This window comes from Chroicocephalus ridibundus, chromosome 2 (genome assembly GCF_963924245.1).
Source record: "Chroicocephalus ridibundus chromosome 2, bChrRid1.1, whole genome shotgun sequence".
In the NCBI taxonomy this organism is placed as follows: domain Eukaryota; kingdom Metazoa; phylum Chordata; class Aves; order Charadriiformes; family Laridae; genus Chroicocephalus; species Chroicocephalus ridibundus.
This window is the reverse complement of record NC_086285.1, coordinates 119931235-119957379: the sequence shown is the minus strand read 5'-3', so window position 1 is coordinate 119957379 and position 26145 is coordinate 119931235. Positions and strand designations below refer to the sequence as shown.

The window sequence follows — 26145 nt, the reverse complement described above, 5'->3', positions numbered from 1 at the left end:
ATCTTAGCCTTCCCATTTACCCCTATGACTGGAAGCCCTCACCAGCCTTTTAAATGCAGAATGAATTCACTTTTTCAGAAAATCAATTTTCAGGACATCCTGAGGCATTTTCCAGCCCTCCAGCACTTGACAGGGTAGTAGCTGCCATTTGAAGAACATTTTAGAATTGGAGTAAGATAATGCTTTAACCTTCAGAAAAAAAAAAAAAAAAGAAAAAAAAAGATTGCAGCTACTGTTTTCTTTTGTCTGTCTTTTGAGACGGGAGCCCATTACAATAAAATAGCTTCACAGTTAACTCATTGAAGTGTTTAAGTCAAGGTGGGTTTCTTTTTAGAGACTGCTTAAAAATGAAACTTTGTAATAGCTGAAGAACAACAGACAGGTTGAATTGCCTAATATTCTTGAATGAGCATACAACTTGCTTAGAAAGGCTTTGATAATTACACCAGCATGCCAGTTACTGAGCAAATGAATTTTATACCAAGTTGCTACCAGTTTTTTTAAAGAAACAAGCAAATGCCCCATAGCAATGCTTAGTAGAGGCAAATTTTAGCCTCCAAACTGAGAAAAGGAGCATGTTGTAGGTGGCGTATTCCTAGCTAATTAGCTGTAAATTAAAAAAGCTCAAGGAAATAAAATGAAACTACTTGCTGAATGGTTTATGCCCTAGAGCAAAAGACACCTTCATAATGATAAAATGCTTTTAATCACCAAAAGTTTGTCTAATCGGTTCTATACTGATATACAACACACAGCGCTGAAACTGTGCCAGTGTGGCCCGTCCCAAAATTCACTGCAGTAAATGATAATGGCACTTGGAATGAATTTGCCTAATCTAAAAAACCCTCTGAAGGTCTAATCCTTCCCCTCCCCTACGGAAAAGGATCAGGCCAAACAGGCACAGTTTTGCCACAGCTGCTACTTGAGTCATGGTTTTTATATTGAATTTTCTTTAGACACAAGAATCCCAATTTCTGATTCCTTGAAATGTGTATATCTGCACAGGTGGCTGAGCTAGCTTTGCAGAAAACTTTCAAAAATGTCAAGTGGAAACCTGGGCTACGTGGAAAGTTCAGCAAGACCAAGGGGTTTCCTACCAGCTCACAGCACATGGTTTCTGTCCCACCTCTCATGGGGGAACGGTCCAAGCACCCCTGGGGGATTTAGGAAGCTTACGCAGTCAGCATCATCAGTCCACAGAGAACCAGTTTTGTACATGGGGGACTGTGACCTACCCTCCACACCAAAATTTCCTCCATGGCTGTCGCTGCTAAGCCGAGCTGAAAATCTACAGAGAAAATGTGCTTAAAGCGCCTAAATTGGTCTTACTGTAAAGTAAAGGTGTTTTTATTTCACCAAGTTGACCTGTAGTTTTTGGCAGGTTCCAATTAGTGACCTGTATTCTTTCTTCTCCAACTGCACTGACTACTCCTGCTACTGCAAGGAGGCACCACCATCAGCCACTGCCTCGCTGCTTTCAGAAGATGACTCTGCTACTATAACCGTTGAGCTGTTTGTCTACCAGAAGTCATAGGAAACATGCAGAAACCTGCCAAGAATGGGGTTTCTGATGCAGGCGCTGGCTCTGTACCAACCCCTCTGACACAGACAGACTGCCGCCACCCTTTCGTAATTCATTTCTTCTTTACTACATGTCAGGCTTCAGAAGGTGCTGATTACATTTACGTAGTTGATGAGCTTCCTAATCCAGCGTCCAATTTCACCTGCATGTTGAATTTTTAATCTTGTAAAGATTCTTGAATCCATAGCTGGGATATGCCCTCTGCACTAGAAGAACCTGTGGTGGAATGAGTATTATATAAACTAAACGCACAGGGTTTTTTATTAAGTTGTAAAACAAGACTTGGCTTTATCCCAAAGTAATTAATTTATTCCTTTAACTGAAAAAAAAAATCAAGACATCTGATCTTTTCAGTGTTATATATAACTTCAATCAGTTGATGGGTGCAGCCTGAGTAGATCAATCTGAAGAAATATGTTTGCAGCATGTTCTTATCGAGTGAAATTAAATCTACAACACACAGAAGGTTAATCTGGATATCCTTAGAAGCTTCAGTGACCTTCTTTACAACCTTCTAAGTGTATTACCTCGGGAAACTAAAATTCTGTAGGCATGTTGTTTTTCTCTAAAATCTCACTGGCCACCATGGACTAATAGATCTGTAATTTAAATCTGAGGTTGCATTTTTTGTTAGGACATATGGTTATGATAGTATTACGTGCCTGCCAGGTTGTCTAAAAGGGGAAACGTGCCCAACTAGTGAAACAGCAAACAACTGGCATAGTCTGCTCTTAAACCTACTTCCCTCCTTGCTTCTTCCCCTTTTATTTCTACTGGGGAGCCAGACATGCTACGGGTGTGAGGGATAGTCTTTGCTCACCAGAACTTTAAAAGTGGATCCACAGTTGGCTTTAAAGGAAAAATCTTTGCTCCCTGGGTCTGCTCTGAGCTGCTAGCCTCGGCAACCAACTGTGACTACAGAGATCCTTAGTGAGATAAAAGAGAAAATTTATAGCACCACGGTGAGGCTATAGGTACTCACACAACCCAGACTAAGCAGGAGCAAGATGGCTTAGTGCTTAGATTGGAAATCCATAGGGAACAGCCCCACGCACAGGTCTTGGCTGCCTGTGGCCGCTTCAGATCCTGGAGCACTTTTCAATGAACCTGTTATCCCCAGCGTCTAAGCTCTGGTCAGGGTAATTACACTCTGCTTAGTTAAATCCCCCTGGAAATCAGAGCAGCACACAGCTCTGTACTGTCTGCTCTGAACCACCGTCTTGAGCTGGTTGGCGATGATCAGCTTCATGTCGAAGGTGGTTGTGCTTTGCTGGTTGTAACAGCGTGTGGAATGATTTGAGACCTGTTAGGGTAAAAGATGTTGTAAAAACGCGAAGTGTTACGTTACCGCTATTCCAAGAAATGGCTTATGCCATAAGTGAGTGATGGGGCAGTGGCTCAGGGAGCATTTCAAAAGTGCGTGCTAGGGTAATTCTAAGGGCACGAAACGCCTAAAGGGCAGAGAGCCGGATAGAAGTGGCTTGAGCACAGCTCTGGGAAGTCAGAACTCCTCTGTTCTTACCCTGTTTTAGCAAGAGCTAGAGCTATTTCTTCAAGGACTTCCTTGAAGAAACGTAAACGAAGCCATGTGCCCGTTACAGAGAGATAACGTCATTTACCTACACGGCTGGCCTGTTGTCACAATAAACTGATAACGTTTGTAAGGCACATGCGAAGTGCTAAGAAGCGCTAATTAAATATTTTTCTCCATCACCCTGTTTCCCCGTAGATGACAATAAAGTTTATACGCTACCTGTTACAGTACCTAGTTCCAGCTGTGAGCTGCCTCTACCCGGCAGCCCGGGATACCTTTATTTGTTAGCACAGGGCGAGCCTACCCCCGGATCTGTAGCAGCAAACAAACGCTGTCAGCGGAGCGCTTACTCCCAGGGGCGGGGAGGGAGAGCAGCTCCCCGCGCAATGACACGGGCTGCGCAGACGGAGCGGCGGCGGGGGCGGGCGAGCGGGCCGCCAAACGCCGCATTTACCTGCCGACCCACCCACCCACCCACCCGCTCGGCACCTGGAACGGGAGGGGGGGTTCCCTCTCCAGCCCCGCCCGGCCCCGAAGTTTTGCGGTGAAAAGTTTGAGTTTCGGTGCCGCTGCGAGAGGCTCCTTCCGGGAGCGGCGGGCAGGTGAGGGGCGGCGGCGGCGGGGCGGGCGCTCCTCACCGGCGGGCGGGTTGGGTTGGTGCGTGATTTCCTCCTCGGCCCCGCAAACAGCGGCTCCCCCGTCGCGGCGACCCGCCGGCACCGCCCCAGCCCCGGGAGTTTCACCGGCGGGAGCGGGGGGAGGCAGCGCTGCCGGCCCGGTACGTTTTCCCGGACAGTCCCCGGGAAGACGGGGCCCCCTCGGGCCGAGCTCCCGCTTCCTCCCCCTCGGTGCGTCCGCGGTAAGTGGGTCCCAGCCCGGGGACCTGCCGCCGAGGGTCGCCTCTCCTCGGAAACGGGGGGTGCGGCTTGTCCCGGGAGTCCCGGGCTCCGGAGCGTCCCCAACAGTTGAGGGGGCCGCTGAGCTCCCCGCTGCGGCACCCAGCCAGGCAGCGCTCCGCAAAAGGACCCAACTTTTTTGCTGACTCCTCATCCCCCCTCCCATCGTCACACTTAGGGAATTCGGGGCACGTTTCCAAAAATAAAAAAAAAAAAAAAAAAAGCTAGTGTTGCCTGTGCGTTTTCGAGCAGTAGAGTGAATGATTGGGGCAGACTGCAAGTCTGCTTGGCATGCTGGTAACACTCCAGTTCACTGCAGTCAATAAACAAGATCGTGTAATTTCACCAATTTGAAAAAAAGGGAAGATCTTGCTTTGATGCAGTCCTTTCTCTAATCTTCCCCCATCCTAAAAGGGGGAAAAGTCCACCTCTAACCCTGCTGGAAGATCGAGAGCCATCAAGTTGCTGACTCGTGATCCCTGTTTCTGTTTAACTTCCCAAAATCCAGGTGACTTTCATGGGACTGCTCTCTGACTTCAGGCAGTGCTACAAGCAGGTAAGAGCTAAGCATGCCAAACCTGTCTTTGTCTGCTGAGGTGCAGTAGTGTCCCCCAGTCCTGACTGGGAGCTGCTAAGAATAATAATAATGCTTTTTCCTTTTTGAAGCGAGGTGTCCTGCAGCTGTAGGATGAAACCCTTGGTATTGAATATTCTGGTAAACTGGTGAAGTTCCAAACCCGTCACCTTCAGTACTGGAGTGTCTTCTCTGTTCTCTTTAAGTAAGTAAAGCTTTTTGTGGTGCTGGTATGTTAACCTATGTGCTTATGGGTAGGACAACTCTGCATTTATCTATTGTTAACACAAGGATAGCTTTTGTTTGTTTCATTATAAAGAATAATAATGAGAACTGCAGCTTTAAACTAACCTACAAGTGGCTGAGGGTTGCTGTGTGGGTTAAACTAATACGATCTGAAGTTCACTGGGATGTATGGTTGAGGAGCGGGACCAGGTAAGTGGCTGTATTTGTTCATGTTCTCAGAAGCAATGCAGGTGCTATGGAGTGCTTTCATTCACTTGGTACAATTCCTATGGAAAGATTTAATGACATCAAAAGTGAATATATGCTTCTTTACTAAAATGAATCTTGTTTACATCCATTGCTTCATTAAAAGGAATTTTTTCTTTGGAAATATATTGAAATGATAATAAGGAACTAGTGACTTCAACAGATTAAAATGACCAAATCAAATGCAAACCATATTTTCTTTGCCACATCATTAATTTTGTATAGTGTGTTGTATGCTATAAAGTGCGTTAATAACAGAATGTAATTGCTATAACAACATTGTGGTCTGCTATGTAACAAGGGAGAGCGAACTAGAAAAATGTTAAATATGTGCAACGTGGCTGGGTGGGAAGTTACTTTGGTGATGTTGATGTTTGGAATTTCCTGATTGCTTTTGAAATTTTAAATTTTTGAGCTCTATTTTTTTAAAGGGGCTTTACTGTTTCATGATTTTTAGTGGGTGAGGGAAGGATGCTCACTTTGTTTTAACAGCGCTCTCCTTCGAAAAGAAATCCCTACATATTTCATACAAAATATTTCATTATTTTTGTCTTATAGAACTCTGTAACAAAATTCTCTTAACATGATTTGCAAGGTTGGTAGGTAGTAATCTTCTGTTATTGCCGGTGATAAAAGTTGTGCAGGCCAGATGGTGTCTTCACTTACACTTCAACACAACCTTTTCATAAGCAGCTCGTCGGGTGAAGAAGTTGCTGAGGTGTCAGCGGGACTGATGTACCAGGGGGCCTGGATGCTGGTTGTCTCCCTCTTTGGTACCAGGTGTTGAAACGGTGTCTGTCATGGTGTGAGAGGGAAATTAATTACTGCCCTGCCCTGTATTCAGACCCTGTAAGCAAGGTCTGACAGATTGTTAACCATTTTTGCTACCCCAATATCCTCAGTAGATTGCTATGGACAGGAAGGGCTACATTATGGGAATTTTGGTTTGGTTCTTTGTTGCTTTTTTCCTTCTCTCTTTATTTCTACAAACTTTCTTGGTGGCACTGAGTTTGATTATCTTTGTCTGGTTATGTGCTTAATTCAAATTTCTGTAAGGACTTTGACTTCACCCAACCATAATACTCAGCGTAACTTGCTGGGGAGAGAAAACGGCAAATAATGTATATTTATTCCTAGCAATAAACTAGAACGAAGGCTAACGCTGCCTGATATGAGGAACTGTGCAAGCATTGTTCAGAGCTGGAGCTGTGCCTTGCACTAGCTGTTGTGAAGCCAGAAAGTTGAGATGTTGGACAGTGGAAAGGTGATCCTGGAGGATCAGCTACGCGTGAAGTAGGACACAAGGTAACAGATGAAAAGTGAGGGAGGAGGGGGAGTGTTGAAGTCAGAAGATATCCTTGCCTCCTCCTGCTGACTGAGCTGAAAGTAGCCTGGGACAGTGTCCAGCAGGACGTTCCTCGGTGGAAAACTTTCTTGCCGTGATACTCCATTGGAGGCATTAGAAAATGTATTACTTCTAGGGGTAAGGAAGGAAGGAAAAAAAAAACAAACCACATGTGTGTGGTTGCAGTAGCTTTCTGTGTCCTTTTTCTTATTTTGCTTTCATTAATTCAGTTGTGTCTAAGGAGATTCTGAGTGGGTGGGAATTTGTGGTAACCCACACTAGAGTGAATGCTTTGACTATTATAAAGAGCATCTGCTTTCTTCATAAGTATTTGGCTGGCTAACCACTCATTTTGATCATCTTTTTTTTTTTTTTTTTTAGGGTGAAGGACAAAAGGTGGACGGGGATTAAAAACAAGGGTTTCAAAGTAGTTTGAGACAATCTAATGTTTTGCTTGTACATGTTTTTGATTTCAGAACTAGATGATGGTGAAGGTAAAAGTAGCAAGGAAATGTTAAGTTAACCAAATGTGACCAAATGCCATTGGTTTTGTGTGGTCTGGAATAGGAAGAAGCCAGGAAGGGTGCTGGAGGTGCCTCTCTTCAGCTGCAGGTATATTTGCTTGCCAGGAAGAGAAAGGTGGACAGTGTACTAAAATGAGGAATCATGCCAAAAGCAGGAGATGCACTCTTCCCCCTTTTCGAGTGACTGTGGTATTTCAATTGCTTGTGTTGGCCCTGTATGGGAATGTGCCTCTCTGAACTGGACCCAAAACACAAACCAGGAAAAATGTAAGGATTTTGCATTAGTGGAACGTGTATTCCTGAAACTCTTAAATTTGACAATGGTATTAAACAATTTGGCCTCAGAAGCGAATAATTATAAACTTGTTAAGTTCCTAAATTTTTGCTGCAGAGAGGTCTGTGTTGTCATCTACGGCATGTAGTGTTTTCGTCTGCCAGATTAACTGTTTCCCCATGATGGGTAAGAACAATATGTACTAGTCTATCTCCAGAACTCAAAAGGACTTGAAATTTTGGGATGCATGGGTCACTATGGGCTGAAGAAGGAATTGAGCTCAGCACAGGGGAGAGGGACACAGCAGTTTCTTAGGCTGTAGTAGTTTCCCCGTAGCAAGCATCCTATTCAGCAGGATGGTCAAGCTATCATCTGGTGGAGCCTTGTTGCCCGGGACTGGGGGCAAAGAAAGATTTACAGCTTAACTAGGGATGCTGAACCTCTGTTTGGATGCAGCTGATCTCTTTTGAAAATATTTAGGTTGAAAGTAATTGCTTGTTGGCTCTTTCTTCACAGCCACAAGAGAGCATTCATCTTGATTAAAGAATATTTGCAGGTATTTCCTCTTTGCCAGGATGCTAGAGAGTGTTATCCACAACCGTTGCCTTTTAATACTAAAGGAGCAAATTTGTCAGTGTTGCGTGGCCATTTTTCAAGTTCTACTAGAAGTCTCATAGACACAGACTTTTTTAATGCTGCTATCATTTTTTCATATGTGGGTTACAAATCACTATGTTAAATAAATTAAACTACTGATTCAAGCTGAAAGGCCTTTAAAAATCTTATAAGGTAGCAGAATAGCTTCAGGTTTTGGATGGGTTTGATATATTTAGAATCTAACCTGTGCTAAAATAGGTAGTCTTAATTGAAACTAATGTTACTCTTGTTTAAAACTAATTTTAAAACTCAGCCAATACCTAAATAAAGAATACAGTTTCATATAAATTAAATTGAAATAAACTAGACTAATTGAAAGCAGCATGAAAACTCTTGGTACAAAGATAGTTGTGACTGTGATTGTGGAGTAAATTGGCTTTAGGGTGTGTTTGGTAGTTTTCTTAAAAAAAAAAAAAAGAAAAAAAAAAAGGCGCCTTGAACTTCTATCCACTCAAAACTGAGACTAGCCTAGTAGAAAAAACATCTCATTTCTTATTTACAGATTAAATTGCTTGGAAGTGCTCTTGATTTTGCTGTGCATCCAAAAGGTGATGATGGAGCTGCATGAAACCATGGTGGTGTTTGGGCAAGGTCAGCCCAAACAAGGTCAGCTATGCCACCCTGCGTCATGGATGCATACGATGGCTAGTATTGCTAAAGGAAAAACCAGTGTCACTATTCCTTGGGTATATATTTTGTGGGCCGTAGTTTGGTAAAAACAGTGTTTTCTGACTTCCTTTGGCAGTAAGGTCCCTGCTTCCTCTTTCTGGAGCAGTTTTTAATTGGATGAGCTGTCTGAGTGTTATTGGGCAGGTGTGTAAGAAGAATTGTGGGAAGAGCTGGGCAGTCAGGGTTGAGGACAGCAAGTGGCCGGAGAGAGCAGCAGTGCCAGCCTACACGTGATGGAATGTTCATGGAGATGCGCTGTGAGATCCTTTGCTTTCAGCATCATGCATGTGGCCTGAGACAGCTTTTCTTGCCCATTCAAGGACATTGGTTGTCAGAAAGGAGGGCTGAAAAGGAGAGAGTTTTGTGTAGTCAGAGATGGAAGCAAGTAACAAAACCACAGAAGTGGGCCTATTTGGAAGCATGCCACCATTCATTGTGTGTGTCTGGATTGCTTGCTTTTTTTTTTATTATAAGAAAGTCACGAATTCCAAACAACTTTTCCAAAAGAAACTGATTCCTGCTTTCTAGTACCTGCAAATTGTTTCATTTCTTTCAAAGATACTCATTCAGACCTTCATGCCTTATTTTTTTTGGCTTCTTTTTTTTTTTTTTTCTAATCCAGATGCTGTCAATGTCCTGTTACGTGAACAACACGGCTTTTGTTTGGGGGGAAAACAGAAGAGGTTTGTATTCGTTGGTCCTTTGACTAATGGTTCTTGAAGCATTGCTTACGCTGGGAAGCTTCTGTCTCGCCAGCAGAGTGATTTTTGAAGACATGCAAACAGTGCATTTGCTGCAGGACTGAAGTTAGGTGCAAAGACTGGGAGCAAAGACCTAAGTACACCTTTTAGGGTAGATAAGGAAGACGGCAAGTATGAGAATGCTGAGGGCACTGTAAGTGATAAGAGCTAACGAAGAGCTGGCTGAAAAGAGGCTCCGCTGCCCACAGCCTTGCAAAAGATATCTCACAGAGAATTTCCCAAGCATTTTCTTCCTTTTTGCCCTGTCTTCACTGCTTTCTTCCAGTCCTGTGCATCGTCACGATAGCTGCAAACAGGTGCATGTATGTAAGAGTAAGCTCCACCTCTGCAGAATCAAGGCAGAGAGAACTAGACGGAATAAAGCACCGACTCACCTTCCTTCCGTGTTTTGGGTTCAAACCAGATACTTCATGATCCATACAAAAAAGACTTCAGACAGAACACTTACATTCTGTTAATGTCTAGCTATCTGTCTTCTACAGTACAATTACATACAAAATGATTAATATTTAAACTCTGGTTTACAGTTTCTGCAGGCAAGTTTGGGCTTCAGAGAAGTGTATAGTTTTAATGGCATAGAATTGGGAAAAATTCTGTAAACTTCTGAACATAGTTCTGTTGTTCTTGAAATCTTTTGTCTCTTTCTAATGTAGTTACTTTGTTCATTCAACAGCTATTTTTAATGGGAGTTCCTGCTAAGCCTTATGTGTATGTGTATTTTTAGAAACTCAGCAATTATACATGTAACAGTGCTGAGTTATTTAAAAATACAAACTTGTGGAACACGCAGTACTTGTACATTTCAGAATAACTGTTAAATTCCTGCACTTTCTTTTTCTGTGTAGTTGGATGCACATGTACTTTAGCCCTGTTCTTCTAACAGCTTTCTCTTTCAAATATTTTTCAGTAGGCTGTCTGCCTTTAAAAGCTTGAGTTTTTCTTCGCATCCTTTGTGGTAGTTTTACCAGACACCTCTATCAGATACACACTTAAAACGGTGTCCATTATGTTGAATTTTAACACTTTCTCTTTTGCTGTGCAGGCCAGTTTCAACAGCTGCTCTTCAGGTTCTAGCAATGCGCTTTCGAAGTGAACACGTTCTGATTCATGTTAAGGAGTTGGCTTTTTTATGAGCCACGGTGTCTTCTATGTTCTGTTGTTACAAACTGAATTTTATGGCCCCTTTGTAGCAGGTATAGGGTATCAGGTAAATTACTTCCTCTTTCTGGGCCCTCTGCTGGGCAAGGAAGTAATCTCTTTGGTAAGATTTTATATTTGTTCTCATTTCTGTTGAACTTAGTGGCAAGAACTGGGTTCTTGACAAGCCCTTCCCTGTCACAAAATAGCTGAGTAAAAAGATGATTCATTAATTCCATTTCTGCTGCGTTACTGGCATCATCTTATGCTGACATTCCCTAACCCTGCAACACTCAACTTTGGATTCATGTTTGAGGGTGAACATCAGAGTATGACTCCCTGAAGCGTAGGCTCAATTGCTGCCGAGGCACTGCGAGCAGAGTTGTTGTGTTGTGGGGGTGACGGCAGGCATCCTTCTTTGGGCGGATGCGGTCCAGAAGCAAAGGCGGTGGGTTGCCCACCACAGGGGGCTGGTAGCGCTGAGGTGCAACCCGGCCACCTGGGGGGACCTCCACTTGCTGCTGCAGCTTCTCGGCTGTGATGGTTGGTGGGCAGTGGTGTATTGGTGTGACACCTGGGCATCTCGTTTGGAATGTCACCTTCCTCTGTTAAGGCAGCAGGCACTGTTCAGCAGCATGAAGGTGAAATGGTCGCCGTAGCCACTTTGAGAAACACTTCTGCTTTGGAACTCATCCAAGGGTAGAAACATCATTGTGGTTGTGAACAGAAACCTAAGCATTGAAAGTCAAAGCTTGTGAGAGCTCTAGCTTGTATATAGTGTGCTGTTTACACAGTCTCTGGTGAAGAATAACAATGAAACATGAGAACTAGCTCCATCTCTTGTTATTCCAGGTTGGTGCCTCAGGGGAAGATACTGAAGAAGATGCAGGCACGCTGAAAAGTTCAGAAAAGTGAGCCATGCGTCCTTCTGAAAGCTGAAAAGTAGCCCTCTGATAGGGTCATGAACCTAAGACAAGTCTTTGTGTCTGTACTGATGTTTGGAGTAGCTGGTCTACTCGTCTTCATGTATCTGCAAGCCTGGATTGAAGAACAACATACAGGTACAGTAGGTTTTCTTTCTTTCTTCTTTTTTTAATGTAATTGTATCCATTACTTAAAAGATGATTGTGAAGTCCTGGGGGGACAGCTGGGAGGAGTTCCTCCGTTGGGCAGTAGAATGGCATTGAAAACAGACTTGGTTTAATTGCTACGCTTCATATAAGCGTTAAGAAGTTTCTTGAGTCACATGAAAAGATGCCCCCAGCTACCTAATTGTATTGTATCAGCTTCATTTGCAAAAGCAAGTGTTGCAAAAGCATATCGTGGATGCGGGAAGCCAGGCAAGGCCAGTCTAGAAATAGTTCTGTATATATAATTTTCTGTGGGGTTTGTACATTTCACTTCGTGTGGCAAAGCAATTTTTGGAGAATTACTGCTATGTCTTGTAGATGAAAGTGGGCTTCTATGCAACAATGCTCATGTGGAATCACCCTATCCTGTTGGTTGGTTGTTTGGGATGGAGTTAGCTACTGGACTTCCAAGCCTTTTTTAGATACAGCACCAGAGTCATATTGCAACTTCAGCTAAATCTGTATTAGTATTGGCTCAGGATTACACTCCTGAGTTGAATTTCTGTTGTTCCCCATATTCACCATACTTCAGTTGGCACCACAGGTTGATCCACCTTTTTGGGTGAAACTGGAACAGACTACTCACCTCAACCTCTAGTGGATGCTCAGTTCACAGGACTAGTCTAGAGTTAGTCTGAAGTGCGTATAGGGTGGATGTCAGTGAGGTCCTTAGCACCCACTAATTTGCTCTGCAGATCCACTTTTGTTGTGCCATGTTGCTTGATGACATATCCTTGATTTTAGTTTAATGCTTTTGTTTTCGGGTTTTTGTGTGGCTTTTTAGTGTGTTTTTTTTCCCCCCATAACAATATGGACGGTTCCCAACTTGTTAAGATATCCTGACTTTTATGTCTTCTTGTCTCTATTGCTCAGTTTCCATTTCCTCTGTAAAAGTCTTACTTTTTAGTATGCTGATACCATGGTGAAGAAATACATCTGTAAAACCACATTAGTCTTCTGGCTTTATTGATCTGTGCATTTATTCTATATGAGCTGCTAAGCTCCCTCCGGTATGTTTTAGAGAGCAGTGGTGAGGGGCAAATCTAGTGCATCATTCCTGCAATTGTTTGACAACGACCTTGAGGTTCTTTTCAACTAAGTTCAATGATCACAACATTAATTTCAGCTTGTTAATGTTTCTGGGCTGGTCCAAGGTATTTACAAGCTTGTATTAAGAAAGCTGTTCAAAGAGGTAGTACAGACTCCCTTCGGAAAGGTTCCCTTGTAATCAGCTGTTGACACGAGGGTGCTGGCAGAAACAGAGACCGCGTCGGGGGAAGTCTTCCTTGAAAATCCCTACCGTTGTCAGGAATGTTAAGGGCAGATATCGTTGCTTTCAAGGTAGTCCAGGAATGTAGATGATGACTGTAGATTATTGATTTATTTACTCGATGACATTCTTCACATTCCTTGCATCTTTTCTTGTGCTGTAATTAACCTTTCTTTCCTTGCAGTGCTCCTCGTTACTGTTTCTCAGTGTTTTTTACACTCCTTTCTTTTGTCTATATCTATCTACCATTAAAAAGAAACAGCAAAAATATAATAAAGGGGGAATTAGAACATACTGTGTTCTTTTGGGAAACCAGATGCTTTCTTTGGGGTTTTCTTTGATGTATTGCCATAATCTTCTTCAGGAGAGAGGCTTCTCCTTGTACTCATAAGTCATTTCCATGTGAAAACATTTCTGTAATAAAATGGAAACTATCGGAGAATAACAGAATAGTCAGTGAGCTTAAAGTGTGACTGCAGTTTTGAGTGCCCTTTTATCTCACTGGACTGCTGTTGTGACAGCACTTCAGCAAGATCCAAAAAAAATGAATTTTGGCATTCTCTACAGTTGCTAGGTTGTGCGCGTCGGAAAGAGCATGGCAAAAAATCATTCTTTGGTGTCTGCTCTTGCCTCTTCTTCCAATTTAACGTGTAGAGAGCCATTCTTTTTTATTTCAAACACCTGTATCTCCTCTAAACCTTCTGCAGCTCGATTCTCTAACATTCCCCCTGTTTGCTTGCTTAAGAGCCGATATGAAATAGACCATATTTGCATATTCACGATATACATTAGTTTAGCTATGGACATTTTACACTCCTTTTCTTTTCCTCTTCTGCTGTGTTTTTCTTATTGCCATGTGTTGCGCGCTGTGGCTTTTTTGGGGGAGGAGCTGTGTCTGGAGAATCCCAAATTGACAAGTATCTTTACAAGGATTTTATGTGCTCCTTTAATCGTATCACTAGTCACACAGCTGTAAGACAGCTAGTTTTAATCTGCAAGTGGCTGAGCATGTGATTTGATGTTCCATTAAGAAATGGAAAGCGCACCTCGTGCTTCTCAACTGCCGTGCTATGAGCCTGTAGGGACAAGTGTTTGTTGCAGGCAGAACTATTTTTGTCTTCTATGGTGCCCTGCTCAAGACCTACAGCATTCGCGTCTGTATTTAGTTGCTGAAGGATGGAAAGTTGGATGTGTTTGAGTTTAGGAAAGTATCTGTTTTGCACCAGTGAGGTGCTGCTGCTCACCATCCGCCATCCCCACCCCCCCGCCATTCCTCTTAATACCTGATTTGGAGCCTTTATAAATCACAATCACTGGAAGAGATAGTACGTTTTGCTCGATTGTTTTCTGTAATGTTTATGTTTATTTCTCAGACTCTCCTAGCTGGGGTGTGAATGATTCCCAATCAGATTTGGATTTTGTGGGGAATCAGAAAATTTTCTGGTAACTTGTGACTTCCTTGTTAGTGTTTGTCCTATGATACTAAGCTCAGACTACTTGCTTTCACACTCGCCACTCTTATTGCCACCTTTTCTCATTCTGTCTGTTCATAATTTTTCACACCAGACCTAATGCCACTTTTCTTTCATAGTTTGACTCCTTTCTCTCTTTTTGGCTCTCATCTTTCTACTTGCTCTTCACATCTGAGATCTCAACTGTGATTTGATTCCCCCGTTTGCCTTATTTTCCTCTAGACCTGATCTTATGTAAGCATGTTTTTTTCTGGTTTACTTTTGCAAACTTTCCTCATCACTCAAATTTATCCAGCCCAGGAACACCTTCCCTAATCTTTCATCCTGTCCATCTACTTCAGATGCACCTGCAGGCTCGGCAGCTGGATGTGCCTCTCAGCACAGCCATGTCTTCTGCTCCCTCCCACTGTGCTTGGACTCTTCAGATAATTTCTAGTCACATTCATCATCCCTATACCTTAAAAAAGGGAAAATCTTTCATATGGAGATGTCTAAAACAGCTGCTAGCTACATGGTGGTCCTCTCTGATGGCTTTTTAGAGACATTAGCAGACTGAGAGAACAGGCGAGTTTCTTGGTTTGGCTCTGTGTGTAGAGCGTTTAAAGACAGGATGATGTATCCTTACTTAGATGTAGCAGAGCCCTTCTGTTGGGTGTCTTCAGTTCACCTCAGTGGAGTAGAGGAGAACAGACTTGTCAAGAACAGTCCAACATGAGTGTCACCACATACAGGCTTCATCTGGCTGAAAACTTCATTGACATCAATGCTGATAATGTACTATGTATGGAGCACTTCAAGTTCTCCGTATATAAATATATTCACTTATATATAAATTCCTATATATAAATGAAGCTTGATGTGAATTCAACTAAATCCTACAGCTTTACTTGACAGTTCTCCATACAGTCTTACATTCTTCAGTGAAAGCATCAAATATTGTGGCAGTGATTAAAAAGGGATTACTATTTATTACATGCTCAGTAATTTCCAGCACTGTTAATCTTATACAAGGGAAGCAAACTGCTGGATCTTCCAGAGTCGATGTTGAGTTTTACACCGTGAATCACCTGAACTAGGGGGGTGTGGGGTGCGAAGGACACTTGCATTTTAATCCTGCTATGTTGTGGATGTGAATTGGAGTTTTAAGTTAGGGATTCTAATTTTGTACTTTAAAACTCTCTCTTTTTTGGGGGGCTGATATGATTTAGTGTGACTGCTTACTACCAAATAATCTGAGAATATCTTTGTGAATAGGTCTGTATGCTGGGCTTGTTGTGTGGGGATTTGTGATTTGGGTTTTTTGCTCCTATTAAAGTTTATGTAATTCTTTTTTTGTGCCGTATGCCTAGTAATTTCATTATTATGAAGGACTACTTCAGTGTTTCATGTCATGTGGTATGACCACTAAATTAATGTGAAGAAGGCTGCACTGCCTCTATCCTCCCATAGATTTCTGGTTCTTGAAGGTGAGAAAGTCTGCCTCTTCTCTTTTCCAGCAGCTCTGTATCTCACCTTAAGGATACTGGGGTTTTCTGCACGCTTTTCCCTTGCTCTGCAGGGTACCAGTTTTGTAGTAACCTGTGGGTGCCCAGGCATCCTTCTGAAGCCTGTGTGTTTTCCTGTGATTCTTCTGTGCATCCAGCTCCTGGGTAGCTTTATCTCACAGGCCTCATCCCCATTCCTCGGCCACAGCTCTTGGTTTTTGTGAAGAATCAGAATAAAAATTCAGATAAAAATCCCAATTTTAAGAAAAGTTTGAAACGCCATGAACAGGCATGAGCCTTATCAATTCAGTCTGCTATTGCTGTAGCCATACAGGCTGTATCCATACTACTCAGTGTAAGCAGGTACGCCTTTTTCCCCACTTTTCCAAACTTGGTAATCCAGGGGGGTCTTTTGCATCCTTTGGTAGTCTGGTGAGATATTTTGAGTCCATGGAGTGAGTGTCTTCCATATCTTGACACTCCAAGTAGCAAATGAATGTGTGCATGCACACGGTAATATATAGTCTTTGCTGTTTGTGTGGGCTGATTCTTATTTAAACCTTGCCTAAATGGAGGAACATGGATGTGTCTTAAAGGACAGTTCATAGGTAATGGATTGCAATTACATGGAAGTCATAGTCTTTGGTAAATACATTAAACTAATGTAGAGACCAGGTTTGTAAATAAAAGAGAAAGGGACACTGCTTAATAACGCTTATTAATCACAAATAATTTAGTTATTTTAGTAACCTTGAAATATTTCTGTTGATGAAGCCTTGGGTAGTTTATGGGAGTCTTGCTAACTCTGCTGGAGACCACCACTGGTACGACAAGCAAATCTTCCTGGTTTACAATGCCCAGCTACTAATGAGGCTGTTCTAATGAGGCTGGGTGTGTTTAGATTTTACCCTTCTGGTCAGAATATGCTGTCTTCTCTGTGTAAAGTGTTTTTGTTTCTTTGTGTTTTTTAAAAATCTGCCTCGTTATTGGATTGAAGCACAAAAGAAAGAGGATTCAATAGGGTCAGTAAATGCTGCTTGGTGAGCAGTTACAGAGTTTTTGAAGTCTCAGAAATACTACAAGATTTTATTAGGTGAATTTCACTATAAAACGTAAAATAGGTTTCCTTTTTTCCTTCCTCTAAGTGTGTGCAAGTGTAGGGAGACCACAGTTGTCTTTGAACAAAAAAAATCTATTAAGAAACAGGTAGAGACTGATACTTTGTCAAACCATAATGATCTAAAAACACAACTAAAAGCTAAATATAAGAAATGATGGTTTTCAGAGCTAGTGATTATAGAGTCTCACCTTATCTTCAGCAGCTGGAAAACCCAGAAGCTTTAAGAAAAAGAAGTTAAAATTTCATATTGCAGCATATAACATTTGAGGCTGTATTTATCTGTTTGTGAGGATGTTTTTTCTAGATCTGTCTGTTTAGCAGCCCTCATCAATCTTGCGTCTTGTTCATTTTACTTTTATCATTCCTATAGCCAAATTGCATCTAATTTTAGAAATCCTTCTTTCTTAAAAGAATTTTCTGCCATGCTCTTTTCTTGAGGGTATTGTAGAAGAGCGTTTCTGAATTGGTAGTATGTTGTAATCCATTGGTATTCAGCTTCCATATTCCAATGGTATAAAAGAAACTAAATGGGATGAGGTTTTTGTGGCTCCTCATACCTAGACCACAGAGGTCTACTTCTAGAAAGGTATAGCACATATCTTAATTGTACTGAAGACACCTGAACATACTACTTTGCACCTATTTTCAAACAGGACTTTCAAAAGAGGCTACTATAACTTTCTTATATCTAAAGGTATGTAACTGAACTCACTTGGTAATTTGTATTGTAACTACTGCTGGAGGGTTTTTTGGCTTTGTATTGGAACCCTTATGAAGCGGGGTGTCCCCTTTCCTGCAAAGGCTGTGTCAGTTGCACTGTCTTCCAAATGCTCTTTTGAATTGGTTACGAAACACGTATAGGTATTCTTCACGCTGTTTTCCAGTTATTCATATCCTTGGAGCAGAACATTTAGATGACATTTGTGAATGTGATTTTACATGGAGCTCTTAGCTTCTTTTTATTAGGTAGCTATGCTTTTTTTTTTTTTTTTTGCACAATATAGTAGTTATTCAACTGTTGTTTAATTCTCTAAGAGATGAGCTGTCATTGGGCGAAGTGGTCAGTTTTCCCTTATTGTCCACCATTGTTTTTGCTTTTTTTAATAACTTTCAGTCCATAGCACCTCTCCAGTTCCAGAAAGTCCCTTCCCCATCATTCGGGCAATGAAGCCCTGCATTCTTGTCTCTTCAGTGCACTGATTGTATGACGCAGTACCATTTAAGACATACATGTAGCCTTACAAAGCAAGAAGGCTGGAGAGGTAATTTTTACCTGGCAGGTCATCATTTAGAAGTAATAGTAGAAAAACTTTGACATAAAAATTCTCTGTTCCTGACTTGTTCTGCTTTCCTTAAGTGTGCTGCCCATTTTTTGGAATAGAAGGTGGCTGCTGCTGGAATACATTTAAGGCTGCTTACCTCTGTGTCTGATGTTGAACTGCTTTGATATGTCGCTTGATTACAAACAGTCCTGTTAGAGCATGTGATGTGGTCTCTGCAAAATTCCCAGGGAAACCTTTGGTTTCCTACTAGAATTAAATTAGAAATTCTGGTATTTGTTTTTGTTGCGTGTATATACATATATGTATGCACGTATATTTACTTTTAGTATCGTCTTTATTTCCCTTCTTTGTGTGGGAGTAGGGACTGCTGGTGGGAGAAATATTTTAGACAGAAACCTATCTTCTCACCACAGTCAGCTATTTGGATACGTGGGGATCAGTTTGTGTGGAAGAATTGTTTTGGTGTTCATTCTCAAGAGCCTTGGTTTCTGTCTCTTTGTGTCTGTTTTACTCATTTTGTGTTACTGTAAACAGGTTATTGCTATAAATTGGGGATAGTTCTTGATCGTCTTGCAACATTTGTGAAATAAACATTTAAAGATCAGGAGGCTGACAGGTTACAAAAAAAGGGAGCCATTTCAGAGTACAAGGTATTAATGTCCTACACGTGATGTCTATGACTTACCTGGAAAAAACCACGATGTATGTCCTGGAGCAAAAGGTTCAAGGAAGAAGAAAAAAAATTTCCTTTAACTTTTTTTTAAATGGAAAAGCTAGTTTTATTTTGGGTTCTTTTCTATTTTTAAAGGTAAACATTATTGTGTGGTAGCTTGGAGATTGCCTGGGCTTTCAAGTTTGGGTCCCTGCTGCCTCAGAAAACTATCTCACTTGTATTATTTTTTTTTTTGCTGTATTTATGTTAATGGCATATTCAAAGAAAAAAAATGTTTCTACATTTTTACAATATTTCTGTGGAAGGCATTTCATAACTATCAGTTTGAAACTGGGAAGATTCATGTTACATCAGCATATAGTGTCTTCCTTCCCAGCTCCTCCAATCTTGAGCCTTGTGGCTCTGTCTGTGGGAGTGAATGTTACTGTCTTCAGCTGCAAAGGAGAATTAGCTGGTACTATCAAATGCTATGTTTAAACAACAACAACAAAAAAACCACTACGAAAAACCCTCCAAAGTTTGTTCATTTCTATCCAAAATCAGAGTCAATGGCCAAATCAGCTTAAAGGCTCTTTTTTTGTAAAACTGTAAATATTCATTGCTAAAGAAAACTGCAAAATATGCTGTATTTTAAGCATTGCCCTGTATATAGATGAAATGGTTCCCAGGCGAGTATGAGCCTCACTTGATGTAAAGTGATGGGGGATAAAGTATCACACGCATCCATTTGCTTTGGATTTTGATTGGTTTGATTTTGATTTAGCAAAGATGGGTCCTGTACTGCCCGGAAAGCTGCAGTTGGCAGCAAGAGGCAACAGTGTTTTGCCTCTGCAGTAGTCTTAGGAACTCCCACTCCTTCCAGCCCCGCTCATATCCACCAAAAGTGATTGTTTCCTTACTACATTGAGAACCTCCCCACGGTAACAACATCCAAGACTATCATTGACCTCTATTAAACCTGTGTGATACCTGCTAGCAAATACAATTTGTCCCTCACAGCTTTGTTGTTTCAAGTGATTTTGTTTATATTGACCATGCAGCTTTCCATCACACGATCCTGGCACAAATTCACAGTGCAGAGCTCTAGCAAAATCAGGCTGAGTAGGAACAGTTTTTTGTCTCTTAATCCTCTGGCTTCCTAGGAGCTACACTGAGCACCATCTACAAGGGACAGTGACATGAATTATAGAAATATCTGACGAATGATAGAAATCTTCCCTTTTTTTGAGGTTACTAAAGATGCTAAGCAAAGAAGATTCAAGACTTCATCTCACCTATGTTATAATAATTTTCCTGTTCACAGTTCTGCAATATTCTAAGAAAAAAAGCAGGACATGGTCAAAGCTAGCCCTTTCCAAATTAATAACCTTTTTTTTTTTTTTTTGGCTCAGGGATGCTATAGCACAGAAGCTCCTGGAATGTCAGAGGTGGGATATGGGGTAACTGGTGTTGAAGGAGTGGTTGTAAGGAGTGTGGTTCACATGCACAAAACCTGCTGTGAGGCAGGCGGCTGGGGAGGAAACTCAAAGAAAGTCGTTGGCTTTGGGAAATTGAGTTTCTTGAGAAACGGAGATAGCAAGGCAATACTTGGCTCCTGGCAAAGAATTTCATTGCCCTAGAACGTGATGGATGATGACCTAATAGCCACAAAATTTGACATGCACCTCAGGGGACAGGTTCTGCATGTCATGGACACTAGGTAACATCCAGAAAAGTAACTAAAGATCAGCAGCCTAAGGTTAAGAATAATCAGTACCAATATTAAATTTCACTGTGAGCAAATGCCAGGTGAAAGAAGAGGAGGTGTTAATTGATTTTATATTTAATGTGATTGGAATGGAGCAGGTCATTTCAGTACCAATTATAATCTAGCAATAGAAGAACTTGCCCAGCTGTACGTACGTGTGTAAGGACATAGATGGAGGAAGAAGCCGTTAAAGGTTTGTAATACTTTCTGCTACAGATACATTATAATCTGGGCTTAATGCAAGCATGCACTTAGAAACAGCTCAAGTGAACTTGGGGTTATTTAAAGTCATGCAGTTGTGCTGTAGGTATGTGCATATTGCCTCTTGGTAAATTATTTGTAAGAGAAAAGAGGGTTTGGGGATTTTTGGTTCTGATTATGATCAACTAGGGAGACGTGGTGTGTGAGTTCTGTTAGCTGCAGCTGGAAGCACTCAGTTGTATTAAATAGAAACAGGAAAATACCAGTGCTTGATGCTTCACCAATTATCCACAAAATAGCTCTGTGAAGGAAAGAAAATATGTCTAATAGGAAATAATAAACCTAGTAAACATAGTAAACCTAGTGTACAAAGGCAGTTTTCTCTGTGACTTTTGATCGTATTCCATATTCCTACTTAAACTTTTGAAAAGAGCACACAAACCCCAGGAAGAGAAAGAAACACAGTTGTTCCTGAATTATTCTTTTTGTTGCCAAAGCCTCATAGTGTTTCTGTTGTTCAGAGGTATATGCCATGAAAGGTTACTTTGACTTTGCATAACTGCACTGTGCTTTTTAGAGAATGGTATAGATAGGAGATAACGTTATGTTTAAGGAGAAAAGTACGTTCACATTCCCATGGAGCAGTTGATGGTTCCCAGACATGTGTCTATGCAAGTCTTAATGTGAACAAGGGTCTTGCTTTCTTGGGTCAGGATGGAGGTCATGGATGTCCAGTGAAGAGACCTATCTGCTGTGATGCGCCAACAGTGTTTTCTCTGCGTAGCTGTGAATTGCAGTGTGATTCCCACCATTCTTGTTTGCTTGCGAAGCTGTCTGCTTGTGGCCGCTCTTGGCAGCATTTCAGTGGGAGTGAAAATAGAGTGGCGTGTGCGCTATGCAAACTTTGTGGGAGGGTCAGCTACGCCACTGGAGGGGGCAAAATGTCAAGTCTGTGCTCTTGAGGGACGCAAACAGTCAGTAGAGTGCCAAAAAGCTGTTATCGATGGGGTTTGGGAGGGGAAAAGCCGTGAGCTTTGTCCTTCCTAGACGGCTTTGGAGACAACAGTGGAGTAAGAAAAGCTGTAGCTCTTGTTAAAGGATGGCTACTAGTCATGGAAGCTTTTGGGTTTTTCCACCAAATACCCTTGAGCCCTTTTACTTTTCACATTTATTCTTCCTGATTTTTAGCCTCACCACAGCGATAGTTGAAGGAGAGGCTTTAGTTACCAAAAGGTTAATAAAGCTGGGTCAGTAGAATTTCACTTTTTGCTCAGCTAATCTAGGCAAAACTTTTTCTTTATTCCTGAAAAAACATTTAGTGGCCAAACAATGCAGTGGAATTTGTGTTGCAATAGTGTTCAAAAAACATACTGCAATATATTAAATTATTATAATACACTTTTCAAGTGAAGCATGACAAGATAAATGAAGCAAGCATTTATTTTATTTTTTGGGTTTTTTTGTTTCTGGCTCTTTCTTGGTATCATTAAAGCTTCATTAATCCACAGAATGCCTTGTCTACTATTAAGAACTAATGGGTTACAATCCGTTGACATAGGTCATGACACTAAAATTGTGTGTAAGAAGCAGCCTTTTACTTTGAACATGTTACATACATAATTCATTAGTTATCATTGCTTTAAGATGATTCTGTAATTACAGTCAAGAATTATGGTACGCTTTCCAGAAAGATCTCAGCTCTGTTCTTGATGTAGGGCCAAAGAATCAAGACTCTTCATGAACTTTGGCTTGATTTATAAGCTATTTAGAAATACTCAAGCTGAGTAGCTCCATGAAACGGTTATTAATAAAGGCGACAGAAATTTGTTTTCTTTAGAAACTGAAATTTCCATAGAAATGTAAGATCTTGAAGATGTCTAACCTATTCTGCCTACTAGCAGCTCTCTAAGAGGTCATTGAATAAGTAAATTACTGACACTGGGGAAGAAACAAATCTGTCTTGTTCTGTGATGGAAAGGAAAGAAGGAGGGCAGGGAGGTTGGCAGAGGGACTGGAATTTACTTGGAAGTGGTTTTCTCTTTTTTTTTTTTTTTTTTTTTTTTTTTTACTCTTGCTGTGGGAGTTGATGAATTAACGCAATAATAAAGTCCATTTGATATGAATAAACTCCTAATCACTAAAAAAATTATTTGTAGGAGTAAAATCGTTAGAGTGAGAGTTGACTGACTGGGCCCCAGTTAAATGATATCCAATGAAGCAACAAAATTTAAAACAAATGTATTTTTACAAGAACTACTTAATGATTTTTCTTCTTCCTCTGTTTGATCTGATGACAAAGTTTTGCTATTACAGTCTTGGGACTGGTGGCAGAGAGATAGAGATGATAAATGTATCGACACCCGCCCCCAAACAAACAAAAAACCAACTCGACAAACCAAAAGCCTGGTTTTGCCCCTGACTTTCAAATTAGTTTCATTGGATTGGTGGGGCAACACAAAGTGTATGTGAAACAAGAAATATATGGACATGACTATTGTACTGTTGGGATTTATTTTTTTTTTTAATTTGCTTTATCCTTTTACAGATGGCAAAATTAATTTCACCCCACTTCTTTTCAGTTACAATTTTTCACTTCAGTGTGTCTATTTTGAAGATGAACAGGCAGATGAGACTGGGCTTATGTAGGCTGAGGTAGCTGCAGTGAGGTATAAATACTTCATGATTTATTTAACCTTTGAGCAGAAATTCCTCTCTGGCAGAATTAATCTGCAAATAGCTGAGGTGTGCTACCTCTTAAGTTATGATTGATCATGCAATATAACGAAACTCTATTGGCATCAGGTTTAGGGCTGAGGTACATATAAATATAACCCAGATAAAACTACCAGATGATGTGACTGACGGGTGGGTTCAAGGTATTCTAGGCCAGCAGTCAGCCTTGCATCTCCAGCTAACAAAATATGCGTATTGTGCAGCTGGCATTAATATGCTGTAAATAAAACATCGTTGAATGACAGTTGAGAGTCAATTTAAGCAAAGACTAGTCAGTGACGAGCAATGCCACAGTACGAATAAATAATCAACTTTCGTGAAAGCTAGAGGCTAATAATTTTAAATGGGCTAATCCATGTGGATTAGTATCCACTTAAAGCATTCGTATTAATTTGTTGGGCAATCACCTGTTTATTTTGGAATTTTTTGCTATCCTTTTAGTGTTCATTTGTGCTTAAAAAGTAGGTACTTCCTCTGGGTTAAAGGATTGCCAGAATATCTAACTCCAGAGCAAGAGCATTGCCTTCTTGGTTTCGTCCCCCCTACAAGGGCCAAAGATCCAAGAAAGGATCAAAAAGGCTAGTTCAGCATGTTCAGTAATGTGCTTGTTCGTGTTGACACATTCACTAACAAATATGTTTTGTTACTGTTTACCACCTGAGGTAATCCACAGAAAAGTGAGAGAGATTCCAAAAATGACAAAGAAAAGGGAATGGCTTCTTGCTCCCTGGTGATAAGAAAGGAGGGTAAGCCAGATACTACAGCCATTTAATTCTTATTCTGATATGACTTCTCTTATGAGAAATGTGCTAAACTTATTTTATACTACTACGTATTTATCGTGCATGTTAATGTTTTTCATGGTCACGTATTACTTTGGTCCAACTATTTCCTGGCAGTTCCTATCACTAAAATATTTTTGGCCTTTGACTATACTGTTTTCTCACACATCAATCATTAGTTAAATTCTCCATCATTAAGTTGTATTCCAGTGACACCGTTAAAAGAAGGCTGTCATACAGTTAGCCATTCTTAAGGGTGGGAAATACAGAATTAATATTGCAGGTGCATTATGACTAACCTGGCCAAAACTATGTTTTTGCCTTGAGAAAACTTTTGATATTTTAAGTTTTTCCAGAACTCGTTCCCACTGCTATTTCTTTTTCTGCCCTCCAAGTATCTGGAAGAAGCTAATGCGACTGCAGTTTGTAAAGGCTTACAATGGGTGAATGGGTAGGAGTATCATCTTCTTTTTTTTTTTTTTTTCATGGTGAGAAGTAAAAATATTTTCCTTATGCTAAGATCACTCTGTGCCAAAAAGGTCAACAGAGAATGATGATGCTTCTACTGATCATACAAGTGATCAGCAGAATTAACAAACAGGTTTTTTTGTGCAAGAAACGCTGAAGTTTGGCCAGTCAGAAGTACTTAAGGTCTGATCCTGAACATTCCCTAGCCACCTTCCAAAATATTCTTTTTCTTTGGCTTTTGTTGTTTTCTCTCTGATGTGATAATACACTTGTGCAACAAGTATTTGTGGTATAGAGGCAACATTTCAGGTAGTTTTATTGTTACAGTCACATTTTGTTCTTAAATAAATAGCAATAAAACTGAGCAAATAAATATGTTTGCATTTCATGTATTGCCAAATACTCTATCATCAAAAATGTTTACTTGAAACTAGACCTATCTAGGAATGTTTTCCAGCTACTAATAAACCAAAATATTTGTTGGGGGAGAAGGAGGCCTAATCTGATGTCTAAACATCTAATGGAAAGTAGCAGTAAGCATTTGTATGTGGAGGCACTGCCTTGTGACGGTGATGTGAGCTGGGGAAAGAGGAGTGGTGGAAGAGAGGGAAAGCAGAGCCTCCTGAGTGGGAGGTAAAATAGGTTTGGGGGGGAAAAACCAAAATGCCTGGGATTGATAAACTAGGTGGGTCCAGGAAAAGCAAAAAGCCCAAATCAGACTCCCAAGAGTTTTCTTTTCTGAACAGGACAGTTTAATCTTTCAAATGAGGAGTGTTTATAATTTAATGACTTAGCCTTAAAATATTGGGCTGCTGTAAGTACCAGTGAAGGGAGGCGTTCGGACTGCTACAAACCTGAAAGCTGTTAAGTTTCCAAGAGAAATGCTACTTGAGCTACGCAGAGGGTAGTGTTGTAGTGAGGTGATCACCCTCTGCCACGTAAGACACAGGAGGTCACCTCTAGCTTCAGGTATCTCAAGCAGAGGCTTATGAAGTTAATTTTCTTTGGCAGAGAAGAAGAAAAAACAAACCAGGTCAGGTCCAAAGGTCTTTCAAACTTAGCATATTTTCTCTGCAACAGTCCCTAGAGTAGACAATGTAAAAATAAAGCAAGTTTATAACAATAATTCAGAGAATTTACTTTGCTCTTTGTGATTTATAATTTAGAGGCTTCCTGGATTGGAGATGCGGTCAGTAGCCCCGGATTATTCCTTCTTCCATCAGTGTGTACAGTGTTGTCTTAATGCCTTTCCTTTTGGGATTCCTCTGTTGAGGAGAGCCCAGCTTGAGTGTACTGGAGACTCCTAGTGGCATTTTTCCTATGATGTTTAATTCTAT

The 26145-nt window shown here is 41.0% G+C and overlaps 1 protein-coding gene across 6 annotated transcripts in view; it reads left to right on the top strand.

Moving 5' to 3' along the window:
• Positions 1 to 3567: 3567 nt before the first annotated feature.
• CHST9 (carbohydrate sulfotransferase 9) overlaps positions 3568 to 26145 on the top strand; it is a 99070-nt gene continuing 76492 nt past the window's right edge. Inside the window, exons 1-5 of one of the 6 annotated variants that reach the window (XM_063326762.1) lie at positions 3568 to 3718; positions 4521 to 4568; positions 4679 to 4791; positions 9170 to 9230; positions 11298 to 11506. In XM_063326762.1, coding sequence (XP_063182832.1) covers positions 11407 to 11506 — 100 coding nt within the window. In that variant the 5' untranslated portion in view covers positions 3568 to 3718; positions 4521 to 4568; positions 4679 to 4791; positions 9170 to 9230; positions 11298 to 11406. The other 5 variants (XM_063326766.1, XM_063326765.1, XM_063326763.1 and 2 more) reach the window with 5 other exon arrangements.